This window comes from Gobius niger (genome assembly GCF_951799975.1).
Source record: "Gobius niger genome assembly, chromosome: 7".
Classification (NCBI taxonomy): Eukaryota; Metazoa; Chordata; class Actinopteri; order Gobiiformes; family Gobiidae; genus Gobius; species Gobius niger.
In genome coordinates, this window is record NC_136858.1 from 15,055,445 (window position 1) to 15,074,877 (window position 19,433).

The window sequence follows — 19,433 nt, forward strand, 5'->3', positions numbered from 1 at the left end:
GTAAGAAATGCTAAAATAGCACCACTATCTGAACTAGTTTGCATGTCACATGGCTGACTTTAACAGTGCCAAAAACTTGTTTTTGCATTTTTTTGTGTTTTTGTTTTATTGCGAAACTAGACACTCTAATACACCATATGTGTGATTTGGGTAGCTCTGTGATGAACAGAAGTGAAAGAAATGAGGATCAAAAACGTGAAAAGTCACGATATGGACATTTCAAATGTATTATTGCGTTTCTTTTCCCATGGAAAGATCGAAACAGTTGAGATTTGAACATTTCTCTGAGTTTTTAAATGGTTAAAATCGGCCCAAGGATGGCTGAGAAACATCCTGTAAAAGTCTTCAATCCAAGAACCAGCTGTTTAAATGCACACGCTCGATCACAGTGATCGATAACACGCAGTGTTTCAAAACGTGTCAACAATGTTGTCCTTGAAAATTGACTTAGGCATTTGCCTCTTCCCATAACGTTAGTGTTCGTCCAGAGAGGAGAGAGGAGGAGAGGAGTTAATCAGAAAGGAGAGGGTTTGATCAAACCCTAATTATCTCCGAATCTAGAAATATATCTGTGATTTTGATCAAAACTAGCCTCTGTTTAGCTTAGATTTCTCAGGAACCGAGGCACGTACTTTAAGATACAGCCTTATGACTACACAGCAAGTATAATGGTATAATATTATAGCGGATCGAGCCCACCGAAGAATTTCAATTTGTTAAGTGATTCCACCTCATAATGAGCAATATTAAGTAACTTGAACTTCAGTTGAATGCTGTTTTGTGATTTTTACCTCTACTTAGTACAGCATTAGGCAGTAGTTATGCAAAAAAACCAAGCTGTATAATGAGCCGCCTGGAGCCACAGATCCTACTCCTGGGACGTCTCACAACATTGTTTTACACGCTCCCCAAAAGCACTCTACATTGCCCCAACATCAGGAGTTTCAGTGACCCATTTTTTACAAGAAGTTCTTCATCTTTCGACAGAAGCGAGAATATTTCACCACGGCAGCCTTTTAAACATCTATAATGAGCAGAATGCCCATGTGATCGCTTTTCTAAAACACGATAATTACCAGGGCAAACTTGTGGATTTGGCGTCGCATACAAATTCTCAGTTCGGGGTCCCTGTGTGCACAAGTGGAGAGTGCGTGTGAATATTAATTATTATATTAGTAGAAGGAAGTTCATAGGCGGGTCAATTTAGGACAAAAGCTTAATCCATTTGCACATGATGAATATTATCCCCCCCCTCAAGAATTGCAATGTCATTTTGAAGGTTTGAAGCATGCATCATCATTCGCTGGTGTTATTTCCCTTGTATACATTAAGCCGTTGTGACAGCTTGGCGCCGCTTGCCAGCGGTGTGTTGGCAAACTAGTCCGTTGGCATTTAGTTGACTGTTCTTTCTCACCCCCTGTTATAGAAAAAGCTGAATCCTCTGAATGTGACCCCTTCGATTCAGGCCGTTGATATGGACCAAAACATACAGCCCCCATCGGACCGTCCGAACATCCTCTACTTCATCCTGGTCGGTGAGTTCAAGATAAGATACGATCGGACTTTATTGATCTCACAATGGAGGGGGGAGGTGCTAATAACAAATTGATAGGATGTGCTCTTTTTCAGCACTGGCATCATTTCCCTTATGAGCTACTGAATTTGGTATTTTACACTCACAGCAAGTAATATTAGAGAGTGCAAACAATTACCGGCGTAATTGTTTATTCTTAACACAGTGCCAAAAGACACATGCATGGGGGATTTCCCGGTGTAAACCAAGCATCTAATTTCTGTTCAGAGGATAGCTTCACAAAATGTAATGAAAACAAAACAAAACAGAACACCAGCTGTTGTTTTTGGGCTGTAACCAATACTGTACCAAATGATTATGCTGGAAGATACTGAAACTGACATTTCCTTGCTCCTTCCCTGCAGTGAGTCCATCTAATGTACTGTATATGTGAACTGCTTGTTTCAGGTCAGCCAAATACCTATGCGCAGTACTTCTCCCTGAACAAGACCACGGCAGAACTGCTGGTGCTGCAGCCCATCAGCAGAGACCAGTACCAGCGCTTTACCCTGGTCATTAAGGTAAACCAGGCAGCTTTATTTAGCACGGCTCCAAAAGAGTGACTATGGACTAGACTGTGCTTCATAAGCATGCTTCCTGTGTGTGAACCCGGGAGATCTTGTTTAACCTCTTAACCCCTGCCTTCACCGAGTGCATTTTCCAAATCTGAAAGGTCGGCCAGAGTAATGCCTCATTTTTGCCGCGTTTTTTTGTCACACATTTCTGTCTTCTCCCTGTTTGTTTGGGCCGATTGATCCCTGGGATTGACCTGACAGGTGCTGCAGCATTGCCCCGTCCAGACTGTGACAGGATTGGCCAATTCTCCTAGATTAAAACGCACCACACGATTATCGTGATCGACCTTTATTAAAATCACGATTAGATTAAAATTCAATGAATTGCCCAGCACTAGTTTTTTGACATGTTTTTGTCGCTCTTTTGTTGCATTTTCATCATCGTTTTCGTCTCATTTTTGTCACTTTTTTTCAAGAAGCTTTTACATTTGGGTAAAAATGTAGTCGGTTTGGGTGAGGGTTAAGAGGTTAAAGTTTAGATCCTAACCGTTTTTGTTTAGCCTCTTTAATCATAAAATCTGGCACGCTGTACGATTACACTGGACAGTTGTGAAAACACTTCAGGAAATCCTTTCTCTCACAGATTCAGTATGCAAATGTTGAGTTTTTGACCTTCCACTGTATTCATGCATTTCTGTGGCCTAAAGGGAGAGGTCAGTCAGTGCATTACCATTCTGGAGTTCTTCATAGTCTTCAACATAGTACCTCTTGTACTATGTTGAAGTTGTTGTGCGAAGTCAACAAGGCCAACGCAGTAACAAGCTTATCATCTTAAGAAGGATGTCAGGTAGCTCTTTTGTGGAGCAGTGGACGTCTGTGCAGTCCAGGAGAGAATAGTATAGTTGCCAACTTCATAATAACTGCATTTGTAGTGCATTGTTGGCTTCTAGGTCAGATAAATACAACCTGGCCATTCAGACTGAAGCCACAGTAAGTGTCTGATTTGGGGCCTCATATCAATGAGGCAATTGTCGTGATTTGGATCAAATCGTGGCCAAAGAAAAATCAGATTTGGGTCGCTTTTGGCGTGCAGTTTGACATTGAGAAGCCTCCACTGAAACTCGCCCACTCCTCAGTGCGATTACACTGTATAAGCAGTCTCTCCAGAGCTTGCTTTAGATAATGATACAGCAAAATAAACTTGCTTTTAATTCACATCCACCTCACCCCATCCACTTTACCATCTCGTCTACGCCCTGCATGCCATTAACCTTATCTCCAGCTTGGACGAGTGCGCTGAAGATGCCCTGATTTATGGACTCAACAGCCCCACGGACCGTCGCGCTCCTTCTGAATCCTAATTTGCATCGCGGCTCGCTCCGGCCCTCAACTCCCTCACCATGACCCCGCCCTGCTCACCCGAGTGGGGAGGAAGTGAACATTCCTCCAGACACCTCCAAGCGCTCTGGAACTTCATGTTTACCACCAGGAGATGAAACGGGGGGAGATGGGAGGAGATTGATCATTTTGCATGTCTTGAGGAGAACGAGACAGTTCAAAGAGGATGGAGCCAAAGAGGGCAAAAGAGACGGGGGGGGGGGGGTAGGGGGGGAGACGTGAGCGGAGAGTTGGTAGTGAGTCTTATGTACCTGCTTCACGGGGCGGGGAACACAGGGGGTAAAGGGCTAGACAGGAGAGGGCTTTGATACCGCGCAGTATGTGGTGGAGCTGGCTCATGTTCTATGTATATGTGTGAGCACAAATTGGCCGTGAGGTGATACGTACAGATTTTTCCATTGATCTTAAAGCTCAGCCTGAACGCGCGTTAAACGGGCTGCGCAAGTGCCGGATCAGACATTTCAATTGAGGGAAAACATATATATATATATATATATGTTCGCCAGTGTAGATGTTTGTACGTTGTAAGTGCAGTCGTGGCGGATTCCGCTATAAAAGAGGTGTGCATTTCACTGTAGAAAAGGAAGCAGGAGTGTTGACAGAAAGCAATGCTACTAAAAGGTTGTGTAAATAGATGGCAGAGGCCTGTAATGAAATAACTATTCTTCAAATCCACATATACGTTGAATTTTTTTCTTAGGAATTTGAGTCCACTTCTAATTCCATTCAACTGACAGTACTGATGGTTGATAATGTTGAAAAATGCCGACCGTTTTATGTTATAGTTAAAAAAAAAAAAAAAAACTTACAGACTATTTGTCTGCATTGATATACAAGACAATACACTTTATCCATCCATCCATCCATCCATTTTCTTCCGCTTTATCCGGGGCCGGGTCGCGGGGGCAGAAGTCTCAGCAGAGATGCCCAAACTTCCCGGTCCACACACACTTCCTCCAGCTGTTCTGGGGGGACCCCGAGGCGACACCAGGCCAGCTCGGAGACATAGTCCCACCACCGTGTCCTGGGCCTTCCACGAGGCCTTGTCCCGCTAGGACATGCCTGGAACACCTCCCGCGGGAGGCGACCAGGAGGCATCCGGAACAGATGCCCTAGCCACCTCAGCTGGCTCCTTTCGACGTGAAGGAGCAGCGACTCTACTCCGAGCTCCTCCCGGGTAACTGAGCTCCTCACCCGATCTCGGAGGGTGCGCCCAGCCACCCTGCAAAGGAAACTCATTTCGGCCGCTTGTATTCGCGATCTTGTCCTTTCGGTCATGACCCAAATCCCATGACCATAGGTGAGGGTGGGAACGTAGATCGATCGGTAAATCGAGAGCTTTGCCCCCCGACTCAGCTCCCTCTTCACCACGACAGACCGATACAGCGACCGCATCACTGCTGACGCCGCACCGATCCGTCTATCGATCTCACGCTCCATCCGTCCCTCCCTCGTGAACAAGACCCCGAGATACTTGAACTCCTCCACTTGAGGTAAGGACTCCCCACCGACCTGAAGAGGGGAAACCACCTTTTTCCGGTGGAGAACCATGGCCTCGGATTTGGAGGTGCTGATCCTCATCCCGGCCGCTACACACTCGGCTGCAAACCGCCCCAGTGCGTGCTGACGGTCCTGGTTCGTTGAAGCCATCAGAACAACATCGTCCGCAAACAGCAGAGATGAGACTCTGAGGCTCCCAAACCGGACACCCTCCGGCCCCTGGCTGCGCCTAGAAATTCTGTCCATAAAAGTAATGAACAGAACCGGTGACAAAGGGCAGCCCTGGCGGAGACCAACACGCACCGGGAACAGGTCTGACTTACTGCCGGCAATGCGAACCAAGCTCCTGCTGCGGTCATACAGGGAACGGACAGCCCTTAGCAGAGGGCCCCGGACCCCATACTCCCGGAGCACCCCCCACAGGGCACCACGAGGGACACGGTCGAACGCCTTCTCCAGATCCACAAAACACATGTGGACTGGTTGGGCGAACTCCCACGAACCCTCGAGCACCCGATGAAGGGTATAGAGTTGGTCCAGTGTGCCACGACCAGGACGAAAACCGCATTGTTCCTCCTGAATCCGAGGTTCAACTATCGGCCGGATCCTCCTCTCCAGCACCCCGGAGTAGACCTTACCGGGGAGGCTAAGGAGGGTGATTCCTCTGTTATTGGAACACACCCTCCGATCCCCCTTTTTAAAGAGAGGGACCACCACCCCGGTCTGCCAATCCAGGGGCACTGTCCCCGACCGCCACGCGATGTTGCAGAGACGTGTCAGCCAAGACAGTCCTACAACATCCAGAGACTTAAGGTACTCAGGGCGAATCTCATCCACCCCTGGAGCCTTGCCACCGAGGAGCTTTCTCACCACCTCGGTGACTTCAGCCCCGGTGATGGGCGAGCCCACCTCCGAGTCCCCAGCCTCTGCTTCCTCATTGGAAGACGTGACGACGGGATTGAGGAGGTCCTCGAAGTACTCCTTCCACCGCCCGACGACATCCCCAGTCGAGGTCAGCAGCTCCCCACCCGCACTGTAAACAGTGTTGGTGAAGCACTGCTTCCCCCTCCTAAGGCGCCGGATGGTTTGCCAGAATCTCTTCGAGGCCGACCGATAGTCTTCCTCCATGGCCTCCCCGAACTCCTCCCAGACCCGAGTTTTAGCCTCCGCGACCGCACGAGCCGCAGCACGCTTGGCCTGCCGGTACCTCTCAGCTGCCTCAGGAGTCCCACAAGCCAACAAGGCCAGGTAGGACTCCTTCTTCAGCTTGACGGCATCCCTTACCGGGTTCGGGGATTGCCGCCACGACAGGCACCAGAGACCTTACGGCCACAACTACGAGCAGCCGCATCGACAATGGAGGAGGAGAACAGAGTCCACTCGGACTCCATGTCCCCCGCCTCCCCCGGAATCTGGGTGAAGCTCTTCCGGAGGTGGGAGTTGAAGACCCCACTGACAGAGGGATCCACCAGACGTTCCCAGCAGACCCTCACAACACGCTTGGGCCTGCCAGGTCTGACCGGCTTCCTCCCCTGCCAGCGGATCCAGCTCACCACCAGGTGGTGATCGGTTGACAGCTCAGCCCCTCTCTTCACCCGAGTGTCCGAGACACGCGGCCGGAGGTCAGACGACACAAGTACAAAGTCGATCATCGACCTCCTGCCTAGGGGTGTCCTGGTGCCACGTGCACTTATGGACACCCTTGTGCTCGAACATGGTGTTCGTTATGGACAAACTGCGACTAGCACAGAAGTCCAATAACAGAACACCACTCGGGTTCAGATCGGGGAGGCCGTTCTTCCCAATCACTCCCTCCCAGGTCTCACTGTCGTTACCCACGTGGGCGTTGAAGTCCCCCAGCAGAACAATGGAGTCCCCAGTCGGAGCACTATCTAGTACCCCTCCCAGGGACTCCAAGAAGCCCGGGTACTCTGCACCGATGTTGGGCCCGTAGGCCGAAACAACGGTGAGAGACCTGTCCCCGACCCGAAGGCGTAGGGACGCGACCCTCTCGTCTACCGGGGTGAACTCCAACACGTGGCGGCTGAGCTGGGGGGATATGAGCAAACCCACCCCAGCCCGCCGCCTCTCCCCGCGGGCAACTCCAGAAAAATGGAGAGTCCAGCCTCTCTCCAGGAGTTGGGATCCGGAACCCAAGCTGTGCGTGGAGGTGAGCCCGACTATATCTAGTCGGTATCTCTCAACCTCCTGCACAAGCTCAGGCTCCTTCCCCCCCAGCGAGGTGACGTTCCATGTCCCGAACGCCAGAAGCTGTGCATGTGGACCAGGTCGTCGAGGCACCCGCCTCTGACTGCCACCCAGTCTAGAGGTCTGCGCGGTACCGATTTTTCCGTCCCGCGCCCGCCCGCCCCCGCATGGTGCAGTACCGCTCCCGCCCGCATCCCGCAAAGGATTGTAATTTTTATTCCCGTTCCCGCCCGCATCTGTGTTGTTTTGTCCCGCTCCCGCCCGCAAAAACCCCGCAATATGCAAAATGGGGACGTTTGCACTGCAGGAGTCATGACCAGTGCAGGAAGACGTGTGGACAGACCTCGGGCCGCGCACACGGGGCAGAGCAGGGACGTCTTGCTCCGCCCTGCTCTCCCCTGACTCATTGGGCTCTTGCCAAATCGGGTTACACAAAAAGCAAATAGACCAGCTCAGGCCTGTCCATATAGCCTTGTGTATAACATGGTTTTTCACGGTGTATGGGACAGTCACACCAGTTCAACCCCAAACTAAGCTATGCTCCTGTCACTGTGTAACACGGGCAAACGCAGACTGAATCTATCAAGACAAACACATCAACAAACGCACGCGCTTCATGTCAGATAAGTCCGTGTAATAGCCACATTAAGGGCTGACTTTACTCCACAGAATAAGCATAAAAACACTACACTCACTGTGCACTCGATCTTCTGGGTCAGTCCTCAGCTCCAGTTGGAAAAACTTTATAATCCACAAAACAGGCCTGTCTTCACCTGCCCCGCGCCCACCGCCGCTTGTTTTGCATGTCAAAAGTTGTAAATAAGCCTTAACTTATCCATGGTGTAGCTACTGTAACCACGCGCTGTTGTTTTGGTCAGTGGAGGCAGCGTGGAAGATGCATTCAGGGACCGTGAGAAGTGCGGGAAAGGCGCACTTCTTACTGTCCTTTTTATCCACAAACGTGGGGAAAATGTGGACAAATATATAACAGTGGGGTTCTCCAGCGGGGGGGGCAATAGGGGTGGCAAGAACTGGCTCCCAAACATCAGGAGGAACGACCGCAGGAGGAGGAAAAGCCAGCGGAACAACTTTTGCACCTGAGGAGCGGCGGCAGAAGTGCGCACTTCCTACGGTCCATGAATGCATCTCTCACGCTGCCTCGCCCAACAACAACGCGTGGTTACAGTAGCCACACACCATGGATAAGTTAGGGCTTATTTACAACTTTTGACATGTAAAACAAGCGGTGATGGGCGCGGGGCAGGTGAAGACAGGCCTGTTGTTGTGGATTATGCAAAATAAGTTTTTCCAAATGGCGCTAATGACGACACGACAAGAGAGAATCATTGGATAAAGACGTGAAGAGCAGCAAGTTCTTCGACGGATCCCCAGAAGATCGAGTGCACAGTGAGTGTAGTGTTTTTTATGCTGATTCTGTGGAGTAAAGTCTGGCTGAATGCCATGTTGCACTAACTCATTGCGCGTGCGTTTGTTGTTATGTGTTTGACTTGATAGATCCAGTCTGCATTTGTCCGTGTTACAGTGACTGGAGCCTATAACTGTATCAATTTTGAGCGTGAACACAGTGATTCTGCGGTACTAATGCTCTCGTTATCAAAATGGAATGAACAAATGAAATGAAAATGAAAAATTATTTAGTTTGCGGGACAGCAGTTTATCGTCCCACCCGCCCGCTCCCGCACTCTGCCGTCCCGCCCCCCTCCCGCGCCCGCAATGAGCTTTAAAAATGTGTCCCGCGCCGCACTGTTTTGCGTTGGGACTCCCGCGGGAGTGCAGGGCTCTATTCCCCACTTTGTCACCCAAACTCTGCGATGTACGTAGGGAGTGAGGAGCAGAGAGGGGGCAGGAGGAAGCACCTTGAGCAGCGGAGAGAGAAGTCCTTTATTTGAAAGGGCGCATGGATTTTATAAAGTTTTATAAAGTAGTACGACACAGTTTTTAGATGACTACATGTAAAAGGCTTATTTCTCATTCACATAATAGTACGAGTGCATTTAAGTTGTTCTAAAGATTGTTAACACAAATTGTTAACACATTCTCCTGCTCGGTTCCGACTCCTGACGTTCATGGCGCTGTATAATATATTCGTCATGAGTTTAGAGGTGAACTGTGTCTGTGTCTCGTCTGATAGCGCGCTTTGTAGTACCACTTATCCAGAGGCTCCGGGTTAGAGGAACTAATCCAGGACAAGTTCAACCAGCTTGGTAGCATACCCCTCTGGTCACAATAATTATAGCCATCTTAACACGGCTCTACTACGATCTATGTACACACCTTGTCACATATCGACTCTACCCAGTACATGCTTGTGTTTCCACTACATGACACAACTGCAGTTGTTGTGAGCGGTGCCCCCACAGATGTGCACGCTGTACGGGACTTCATTAAAAGTTTTATAAGCTGCGATGAGAACAAATGTGGACAAAAGCTGCCTTCTGGTGGGAGTTATGGAATCATTCAGAGGTGCCAAGGCAAATACTACAGGAAAGAAACAGCTAAAAGACGAACTATGAGCAACATGCAAATGTTAGGCTAACTCAAGCTTAAGCTGAGCTAACAGGGGCAATATTGGCAAAATTCCCTTTTAGAACAACGGTATGATGTGAAATATTAAATCTGTATGACCTGCATGTTTATAATGAAGGCTGTTCACTCTTTCATTTGACAATCAGCGTACAGCGTTTGTTCACATCTGGGTTCAGTGCCAAAATGTATACCTGGTCAGACCGGTTTGGCCCTGGCACTGGGCTGTGCAGTGTGAGCCAGTGGAAAAGAGGCTTTTGGTAACCTCACCTTTAGGTCACTTGTCTCCTTTGTCATTGTAAAAGTTGCAGCACTAGAATTTGTTCATCCATCCACTGCAACCCAAATCCGCTTTGTGAAACATTTTTATTTAATCTAGAAGAAGCATGGCCTGAAAGGACTCATTTTGGTGATGGAAATGGTGGACCAGAAATCGAATATGCAAGCGCTAAATTCCATTCCAAAAGGACTTGGTGGTGTGCAAAATTGAAAAATTCAATCCCATGGTGCATACTTTCAAAGGCACACTGTTATGTTGTTTGTGCTTACCAAAAAAAAAAAGAAATGACTTTGTCAGGAGACTCATTTCAAATGTGCAAATGGTTTTATTAAGGATTGTCTTGTAAAAGCATTAGTGATAAATACTCAAAATGAGGAACACACATTTTTATCCAACTGGCATGTAATTAAGCTTGAGTTATGAAGAGCCAGTGATATCTTTAGAACCAACTAACCTTTAGGTCAAAAACATCTGGAAAAATGATTGCAATAACGATGGGCTGAAATTAATACAACACGACCTCGTAGAGGCGGGACATTTTCTACCCCAAACGGTATATAATAGAAATCACAATGTGCAGATATTCAGACCCTCAATCTCTCCCAAGTAATAAACATTGACTTTCCATAGCACCTGCTCTCCTCTAGACTATAGCGCAGCAGTGGAGCGCAGGCCATTTAGCACTACCTTCCAGAAATGGAGACAGGCGCTAAAGACCCAAAGCCACCTGGGGGCTGTGTAATCCACCGGCCCATCTCCTCCCGCCTCATTCAGCCGCTAAATGTCTGAGTAAACGTTGAGAAAGAGAGCGCTGAATACCCAGGGACGTGCGTGGGCTTTCTCTGTCAACGGCTGCTTTTCACCCTTGGGTGCTTGTCCCGCTAGATTGGATGGCGGGGTCAGCTCGGTGTAGGTGCTGGTTATTATCACTCGCGGTAAGAAGGTTGTGGAGAAATAGTCTGCGGCCTGAAGTGAAAACAGGTGTAAAGCTTGACGGATTGTGGCGGGGGTTTGCAGAAGTGGCCAGCGTTATTCAGAGGGAACGAAAGTTGAAGGTGGTGCCCAAAATGTAGGAAAGAAGGCGAACACTTGTGGGTTTCTGCTTGACACGGTGTGAATATGTTTTGTCTTTTTTGTGTGTAAAAAGGCTGGAGAAAGGTCACGGTTGTGCTTCTACGATTGAGATGGGGCACAGTAAGGTTATGCCGAAGTAAGAGAAAATCAATCCAAAAACATCCACAATAGACTAATCATGAAGCTACAGTGCTGTGCAAAAGTATCTGCCCCCCCCCCTTGAACTTTTTCGACATTTTGCCACGCTATGGACTATAAACATAAATATATTTAATTGAAATTTTACGTGAAAGACACACACAACGTGACACACAATTGTGAAGTAAAATTAAATTTATACATGGTTTTGAGTATTTATTTACCCCCTTTCCTTTTTGTACAAACAATTGCCTTCAGAAGTTGCCTGATGATTTCTGAATGATCACATGTTGACCCATCGACTAAATAGAGTCTACCTGTGTGTAATCTAATTCCAGTTCAAATACAGCTGCTCTGTGATGGTCTAAGAGGTCTGTTAAGAGACTATTGTGGAGCAGACCGCATCATGAAGTCCAAGAACACACCAGACAGGTCCGAGATAAAGTTATTGAGAAGTATAAAGCTGGGTTAGGCTATAAAAAGGTTTCCAAAGCTTTGAACATCTCTCAAAGTACAGTTAAGAGTATGGCACCCAGCCGTCCTCCTAAACTTACTGACCGAACAAGGACCACACCGACCAGAGCTGTTGCCAAGAAGCCTATAATGACCCAGAATGAACTGCAGAGAGCTACAGCTCAGGTGGGGGAAACTGTCCACAGAACAACTATTAGTCGTACACTGCACAAATCATAAGTTTACTGTTTGCCAGAAGCCTGCATGTGGCTTCTGGGGGGCAGATACTTTTGTACAGCACTGTATAGGTCCACCTTATCATGACTCAAAACTAATGTAAAAATTGTGCTTGAAATAAGTATATTTTCCCTTCTTTTGAGTTGATAAGTAACATTGTCTGCTATTGGAACAAGTATTTTTGCAAACAAAACAAGAAAATGAGGTAATAAGATATGACTTTTTTCTGTGTGGAGATGGTTTCCCTGATGTAGACAACAAATATAGCCACATTGGGGTCAATAAAACTTTGAAAAGATTAGAGAAGATGACTTTTTGAAAACAATTGCCACTATTCTTTAGATAAATCTTCATGTTCAGAAAACGTTTGGACATGCAGAATTTCATAAATAAGCTATAAGAACAAGTTATTCAGTTCTTGTGCAGCCCTGGTTAAAATCTGATTGTAATCTTGTTTTCTTGTAGTTTCGCCCCGGGTTAGAATTGGCTTGTCATGGCAGTTCTTGAAAGCCCCATATTTCAGCGTGGGTCAACAAACAAGCGGTCGCACAGTGTCCTGGCTTCTTGCTTCTCATTGTTAGCCGTGGACTCCTCAGTTACAATCGGCGCTGTGCAACACAAGCCGAGTGAAATTGGGCTAGCGTTCAGAATTAGTTCCAGGTCATGGCATGGGCTGAAGTCGTCTCACTCCCCCTCTCCATCTGTGTGTTCAAAGCGGCGTGTCTCTGAAGGGCCCGCTGTGGGAGGAACCAGCGGCATGTGCGGCGCGGATAGGAACGTGCCCTGTGAGCAGACTGCCTTCAATGAGACAGTGCACGCTCGCTGAACTTTTCGGCTCGATAGCAACTGATAAAACTTTTGTTATGTTTACACATTTGGTTTATGAGATGTTTAATTCACCTCTCAGTCTCGTCTGCTACCTTTGCCTCTCAATTACTTCTCCAATCAATCACACAAATGCTCCAGCTCCGTTCATTCTTTCTGCTATTTCAGCTACATATGGCTATCTTTACAGCACAACCTGCAGCCTCTCCATCTCTTTTACTACACTTTTACCATTACCAATGTCTGAGATATTTTCATTAATGCCTATAGATTATTTACATTAAATTTGTGTGTACAATGTTGGCCCTGAAAGTGCTTTAAGTGCACTTAACGGGACAGGTAAGAGGATAGATACAGACGGCATACTGTAGCTGCCAGAGGGGGAACGAACTACTCTTTCACCTTCTACCACACAAAACTACTTTAACAAATGCTGAATTAGTTTTAATGTAATTGTAATGCAATGTAATGGCCTTGAGGGCCGTTTATTTCACTTCTGGCCTACTGAAAATTATTATGTAAGAATGAGACAAAACGTTTGAGTCTCATTCATGTGGACCTTTTTTTTTTCAGTATACTTTATTTTTATGTGCTATATGTTGGTGGGGAATCCGGAGTACCCGGAGGAAACCTACACAGACATGGGGAGAACATGCACACTCCACATAGAAAGGCCCAGTTCAGGTGGGAATCGAACCTGGGACCTTCTAACTGTGAAGTACTAGCACTGTGCATCTTAAAAATATATAGTATATATATATAGATATATAATTTTTTCTCTCTTTTTTTTTTTAAATAGGCCATATGTATAGAGCATAACTGTACAACAAATTGTAGGGGCCAACACAGTCTCTCTTTTTTTAAATTTTTTAATGGATTTTTTCACTTCAGAATGGTAACAGAAACTAGAAATGCAATGGCTGCGCCATTGCGATTGACTGCGGAAATGCGGGAAGCGAATGCAGAAATTGCATAATCAAATTTGCATAAAGTGGTAAAATGCATGAATGGGTTAATTTGCATAAATTATGTAAATTGCATAAACTCTTTAAAATGCATAAATCCTAAATGGCATAAACTCTTAAGTTGCATAAACTGGTTAAATCCCATAAAGTGGTTACTTTGCATAAATTGTTAATATTGCATAAACTTTTATATTCCATAAACTGGTCAAACTGTTGAAATGGCCTCAGTGCTTGATTGGCAGAAGCTGCACAAATGGCTGAAAGGCCTGGAGTCTCCCCATTGGCTGGATTCGCACATACACACCAATGCAAAAATGTCAAACTCCCGTATAAAAAAACTGGAAAACTGCAGAAGGCCAATTTTTTCTCAAAACCCACAAGTGGCATAAGCTGAACATGCACAAAGTGCAGAAATTGCAGAAAATGCAGAAAAAAGTGCAGAAAAGCATGGATTTGCGGAAGCCCCATTATAAGTCAATGGGAAAAATCTCCGACATTTCGGCCGATTGCGGAAAAAACGTAAGTTGCAGAAGTCCCAAAAGTAATAGCACCCTTCTCCTCAACATGCGGAACGTTTTGATGCATAACTTGCATAAATTGCACAAAGCATGAAGGTGCTGAAAGCTCTAGAAAATCGGGAAAAAGATGGAAGAGGAATAATAACTAGAAATGCAATGGCTGCGCCATTGCGATTGACTGCGGAATTGCGGGAAGCGAATGCAGAAATTGCATAAACTGTTCAAATTGCATAAATTGCTTAATTTGCATAATCTAATTTGCATAAACTGGTAAAATGCATAAAATGTCATGTTGCATGAACTGTATAAACTGCATAAAGTGGTAAAATGCATGAATGGGTCAATTTGCATAAATTATGTAAATTGCATAAACTCCTATAAAGTCCTAAATGGCATAAACTCTTAAGATGCATAAACGCTTTAAAATGCATTAACTGGTTAAATCCCATAAAGTGGTTACTTTGCATAAATTATTAATATTGCATATACTTTTATATTCCATAAACTGGTCAAACTGTTGAAATGGCCTCAGTGCTTGATTGGCAGAAGCTGCACAAATGGCTGAAAGGCCTGGAGTCTCCCCATTGGCTGGATTCACCCCATACACACTAATGTGACAGGTCCACATACACACCAATGCAAAAAATTCAAACTCTAGTATAAAAAAAATGGAAAACTGCAGAAGGCCATTTTTTTCTCAAAACCCACAAGTTGCATAAGCTGAACATGCACAAAGTGCAGAAATTGCATAAAATGCAGAAAAAAGTGCAGAAAAGCATGGATTTGCGGCAGCCCCATTATAAGTCAATGGGAAAAATCTCCGACATTTTGGCCAATTGCGGAAAAACCTTAAGTTGCAGAAGTCCCAAAAGTAATAGCACCCTTCTCCTCAACATGCGGAACATTTTGATGCATAACTTGCATAAATTGCACAAAGCATGAAGGTGCTGAAAGCTCTAGAAAATCGGGAAAAAGATGGAAGAGGAATAATAATAAAGAACATGAAAACCAATAATTGACTGCGGAAGAATTCCGCAGTCAATCAATAAAGAACATGAAAACCAATAATTGACTGCGGAAGAATTCCGCAGTCAATCAATGACTAAATTACACCAATTTGCCAATCGCAAGCTAATGCTACCTAGCACAAAGGCACATGCTGTACCCATTAGATTTACACCTTAAAAACTGGTAACAGGAATGAAGTGACTGATTTGGGTAACACTTTATTTTACAATACAGTGTACCTAACTAAATGTATTACAATGTAATGTGCTCTGTAACAATGTGCAGTAACTTGTACCTATGGGTTAGATACACAATGGAATAATATGTATGAGTAGTTTGTAGGTGCATAGTGTAATAAGACACAACTCTAACCCTAACCTTAAGCCCTAACCCTAAGGGTCTCGTGTCCTCCAAAGTACTAATACACATTATTCCATTGTCTATGTAGCGCATAGGTACACGTTTTTACAGACTGTTATACAGAGCACATTACATTGTACTAAGTTTAGGTACAATGGTGTTATGGAAGTACTGTAAAATAAAGTGTAACCATCTAATATTACGGTATGCAATATTTGTCCTTCAACAACTGGCTATGATTGTGTTTATTTCCTTGGAACACAAAAGGGACCGATTTGGCGGAATCACCCCTTTACCCTAGATTATTGAAACAGATTTATGTTTTAGTCCAAGTTTGGATATACAGAATACCATCTTTCTACAAGTGCAGACAGGGATGTATGGGCATTGTTTTTTTTGGCATTCCCTAGCCTCATTTGTACATATGCAAATAAATCAAGCCACTACAATATCAAATCAGCGATGTTTCTATGTAACAATGTCAGCAATCTAACAGCGAAACCAAAAAAACGCTTGGCTTTCTCATCCATGGGCTACGAGAGCCAAGCTTTTTGTGTTTGACCTTATTATGTGGGAGAATGCCAAAAGCAAAATCAAACCATTTAGCCAGCAGCAAATTTGCATTGGGAGCAGTTTGCTTGTACAAATATAAATGTTTTGGGCACTGATTTAATTGTTCTGCAATGTGTCCAACCATGCTGTCTTCTGGCAGTTGATAGTGGTCATATAATTTGTTTTCGTTATTGTATGCTAACTTTTTTGAGTACCATTGTTCAACAAACAACCTAAAACGGTAAACCTTACACTAACTCCATTCTGTATTGAAACTAAGGATGGCCAACGGCTTAAAACAATGCACTACATTTGCGATCATCTTGTAAATCAGGACATGATAGCAAATTGAGCCGAGGAGATGCAAATATCCATCTTTTTCCCCTGTTCCATCGTTTGTAATAGTTCAAACTAGTCCGGCGTTGCATATTCCCTGAATTTAAACTCAATTCATCTTTTCACTTCACACAAAGTCTTGAACATGTTTGACTTATGTCTTGCAACTGCTCTGAAGATATTGCCATGTGCTTCTCTTCATAAAAATCAGATTTTGTAATGAAAAATAAATTAAAATATTCCACAGCTGCACATTCCTGATCACTTGTGGTCATCTTCCCAAACCATTAAAAAGCAATTTGCCTCACTTGGGCCCTGTCTTGGGTCATATTTCAGGCAAAATAAATCCATTTGGTCATTTGGAAGTAGTAGCACCCGCTCCTAATCATATCCCTCCTTCTACAAATGATGGTATTGGTGTTAAGTGCTTGGTAATTACTAAGCGCTAATCCAGAGTACACCCTTGATTAAATTTGCTATGTGGACTTTGTAATTGAAATGGCAATATGGAAAAAAATGACTCCACTTTAGCCGTGTGGGAGAAAGTAGTTCAGCGGATTCGAAAAACGACAATGCAGTGTCACGTGCGAACGGCTCCGGACACAAAGGTTTTTTTTTATATTTGTTGAGTTTCTAGATGTTCAAATACGCACAAATATAAACTTTTTCTGCATATAAAGTTGAATAATGCACCTTTAAAGTGACAGAACATTCACATTGGCACATTAAACAGATGTTTGTGATAGGAAGTATAATTATAAGTAAGTACTTCATTTGTCATGGTACAAGAGTACAACAAAATTGTGTTCAGGTGTAACAAAAAAAATCTAAAAAGTCTTATAGCTCAACCTAACTGTAGCCTGTGTGAAAATGCCCTAACATGCACAGTAAGGTTGTACAAAAACAAAACGTTGTGTTCAGCATTGTTTATTATATTTTTTGTTTTTGTTTTTTTTACCTCAAAATCAAATAATAAGGCCATCTTGATTTCATTTCTGTCTTTGAGGCTCAGCTGCCGCAATTGGCAATTTGTAAGCTGTTTGGTCTCAATTGCATTGTTTTGTTGCCACAGAATGATTACAGATAGAGATTAGACCATGACCTTTTCCTCTGTCTCAGCACTGTCCAGAAATTACTTGCATTAATTCTAACATTTATGAATTTTGAATCTTGTTTTTCTAATATATGTCAGATTTTGCCTAATCCATCATGATTCCGACTTGTTTATCCTTACCGATTCCTTTCTACATGAAGAACTTTATTTTGACTAAGACTTGAGATAGGAGTAGGACGCTTTAACTTTAAGTCCTAATCTTCTGTTTTGCCTGACATTGACACACTACCTGTTTACTCTCCCCCTCTTGTGATTTCTCCTATAGGCTGAGCAGGACAACGGACACCCTCTGCCCACGTACGCCGACCTCATTATCGAGATCCTCGACGAGAACAATCAGTCCCCGTATTTCCAGTTTGCCACCTATCAGGGCTACGTCAGCGAGTCCTCTCCGGTGGGGACGACTATCTTTGCCAGCGCCAACCTCACCGAGCCCCTGGGAATCATTGCACTGGATAATGACATTGAGGAGGTACAGAGAAAGCCACGCATCATCAGTCTGCGTCCGCTATGGCGAGAGAGTGTGAAACGTGGTTCCGTAAACGAATTAGGGCTGCGTGATTTAGGGGGGGAATATTTAATAGACAATTATTTAGATTATGCACATTTAAAAATATATGTTTGAGAGAAGCCTGAACAATGAATGTGTTTTAGAATAATTTGTTTGTCGAGATCCAAATTGAACATTATACTGTATTCCTAAGTAATTGCAGCCTTTGCGATTTGCGCCCATATAAACTGCAATTTTGATTCACCTTCAAGAGATCATGCAGCCTTACAACAAACCAAGCTTATTTGTCATTGTTCAAACATTGTGTTGTTTATGATTGTGGTGCCGGTGCACTGTCATTGTCATCATCTTCATGGTTTGTGTCTGTGTCCTTGTTCCAGCTGGCTCCCGGTGATACTCCTGTAGGTAAAGGGGGAGGTGGAGAGACCATGATACATGGTTGTAATGAGGGGATGTCCAGAGCTAGGACAATGCAATCAGTTGACCTAAAAGCATTATATAACTCAGTGGAAAACAATAGATTGTCTTCAGACTCATGTAGATGGATACAGATGAGCCGAGGGGGAAAATAGAATCTTCTGGGAAACGCAGTTTTTCACAGTTTTTAGCAATTTCCTGGTGAAATATTAACTTATTGATCACATACAAATAAAGTAAAGTAAAGTCTAAATCGGGTCCATATGGATGTTTATTCACAGTAGATTGTTCAGTAGAAGCGAAAAAAACGCAGTTGCAGTTAGCACTAGCTAGCGGTAGAATGATGCTAACATGTAGCATGTAGCATTCCCCTACCAACATTCTACAACATAAAAATAAAGTATAATGAAAAAAAAAGGCTCCATATGAATGAGACTCAAACGTTATGTCTCATTCTTACATAAACATTTTCAGTAGGCTAGAAGTGAAAAAAAAACGGCACTCAAGGCCAGCTGTTAGCATGAATCTAGCATCATGGTTAGCATCCTCCGTTATTTATGTATTTATGGGCTGTTGAACCACTTTGCTCCTCCCCATGTCTTTGTGTCTTTATTCAGTAGAAAACTATATTCATAGTTCAGCATTTGCTAAAGTAGTTTTTGAATAATTAGAGAAAGTTTTGATTTTTCTCCAAATTGTTTTCCCCCTTAACTGTTTTCAAACATGACCATATACTGTATAGGCGAATCCAGATATGCCGTCTGTACCTATTGAACTACTTATTAGTTTCCCCCTTCAATCTAAAACAAGTAAAATTGGATAATCCTCCATCTGGAGATGTCCCTCTTGTGCCTCGTTGAAGTCATCCACCTAATATTTCCAAAGACATAAGAAACCGTAACCAAGA

At 44.4% G+C, this 19,433-nt stretch overlaps 1 protein-coding gene across 3 annotated transcripts in view; it reads left to right on the plus strand.

The window, feature by feature from the left end:
* LOC306965443 (protocadherin-15-like) overlaps positions 1-19,433 on the plus strand; it is a 494,180-nt gene that overhangs the window by 271,097 nt on the left and 203,650 nt on the right. For all 3 annotated transcript variants that reach the window (XM_079559864.1, XM_079559865.1, XM_079559863.1), the window contains 3 exons: positions 1,427-1,535; positions 1,982-2,094; positions 17,864-18,070. In XM_079559864.1, the coding sequence (XP_079415990.1) occupies positions 1,427-1,535; positions 1,982-2,094; positions 17,864-18,070 (429 nt within the window). The remainder of the gene's footprint in view (positions 1-1,426; positions 1,536-1,981; positions 2,095-17,863; positions 18,071-19,433) is intronic.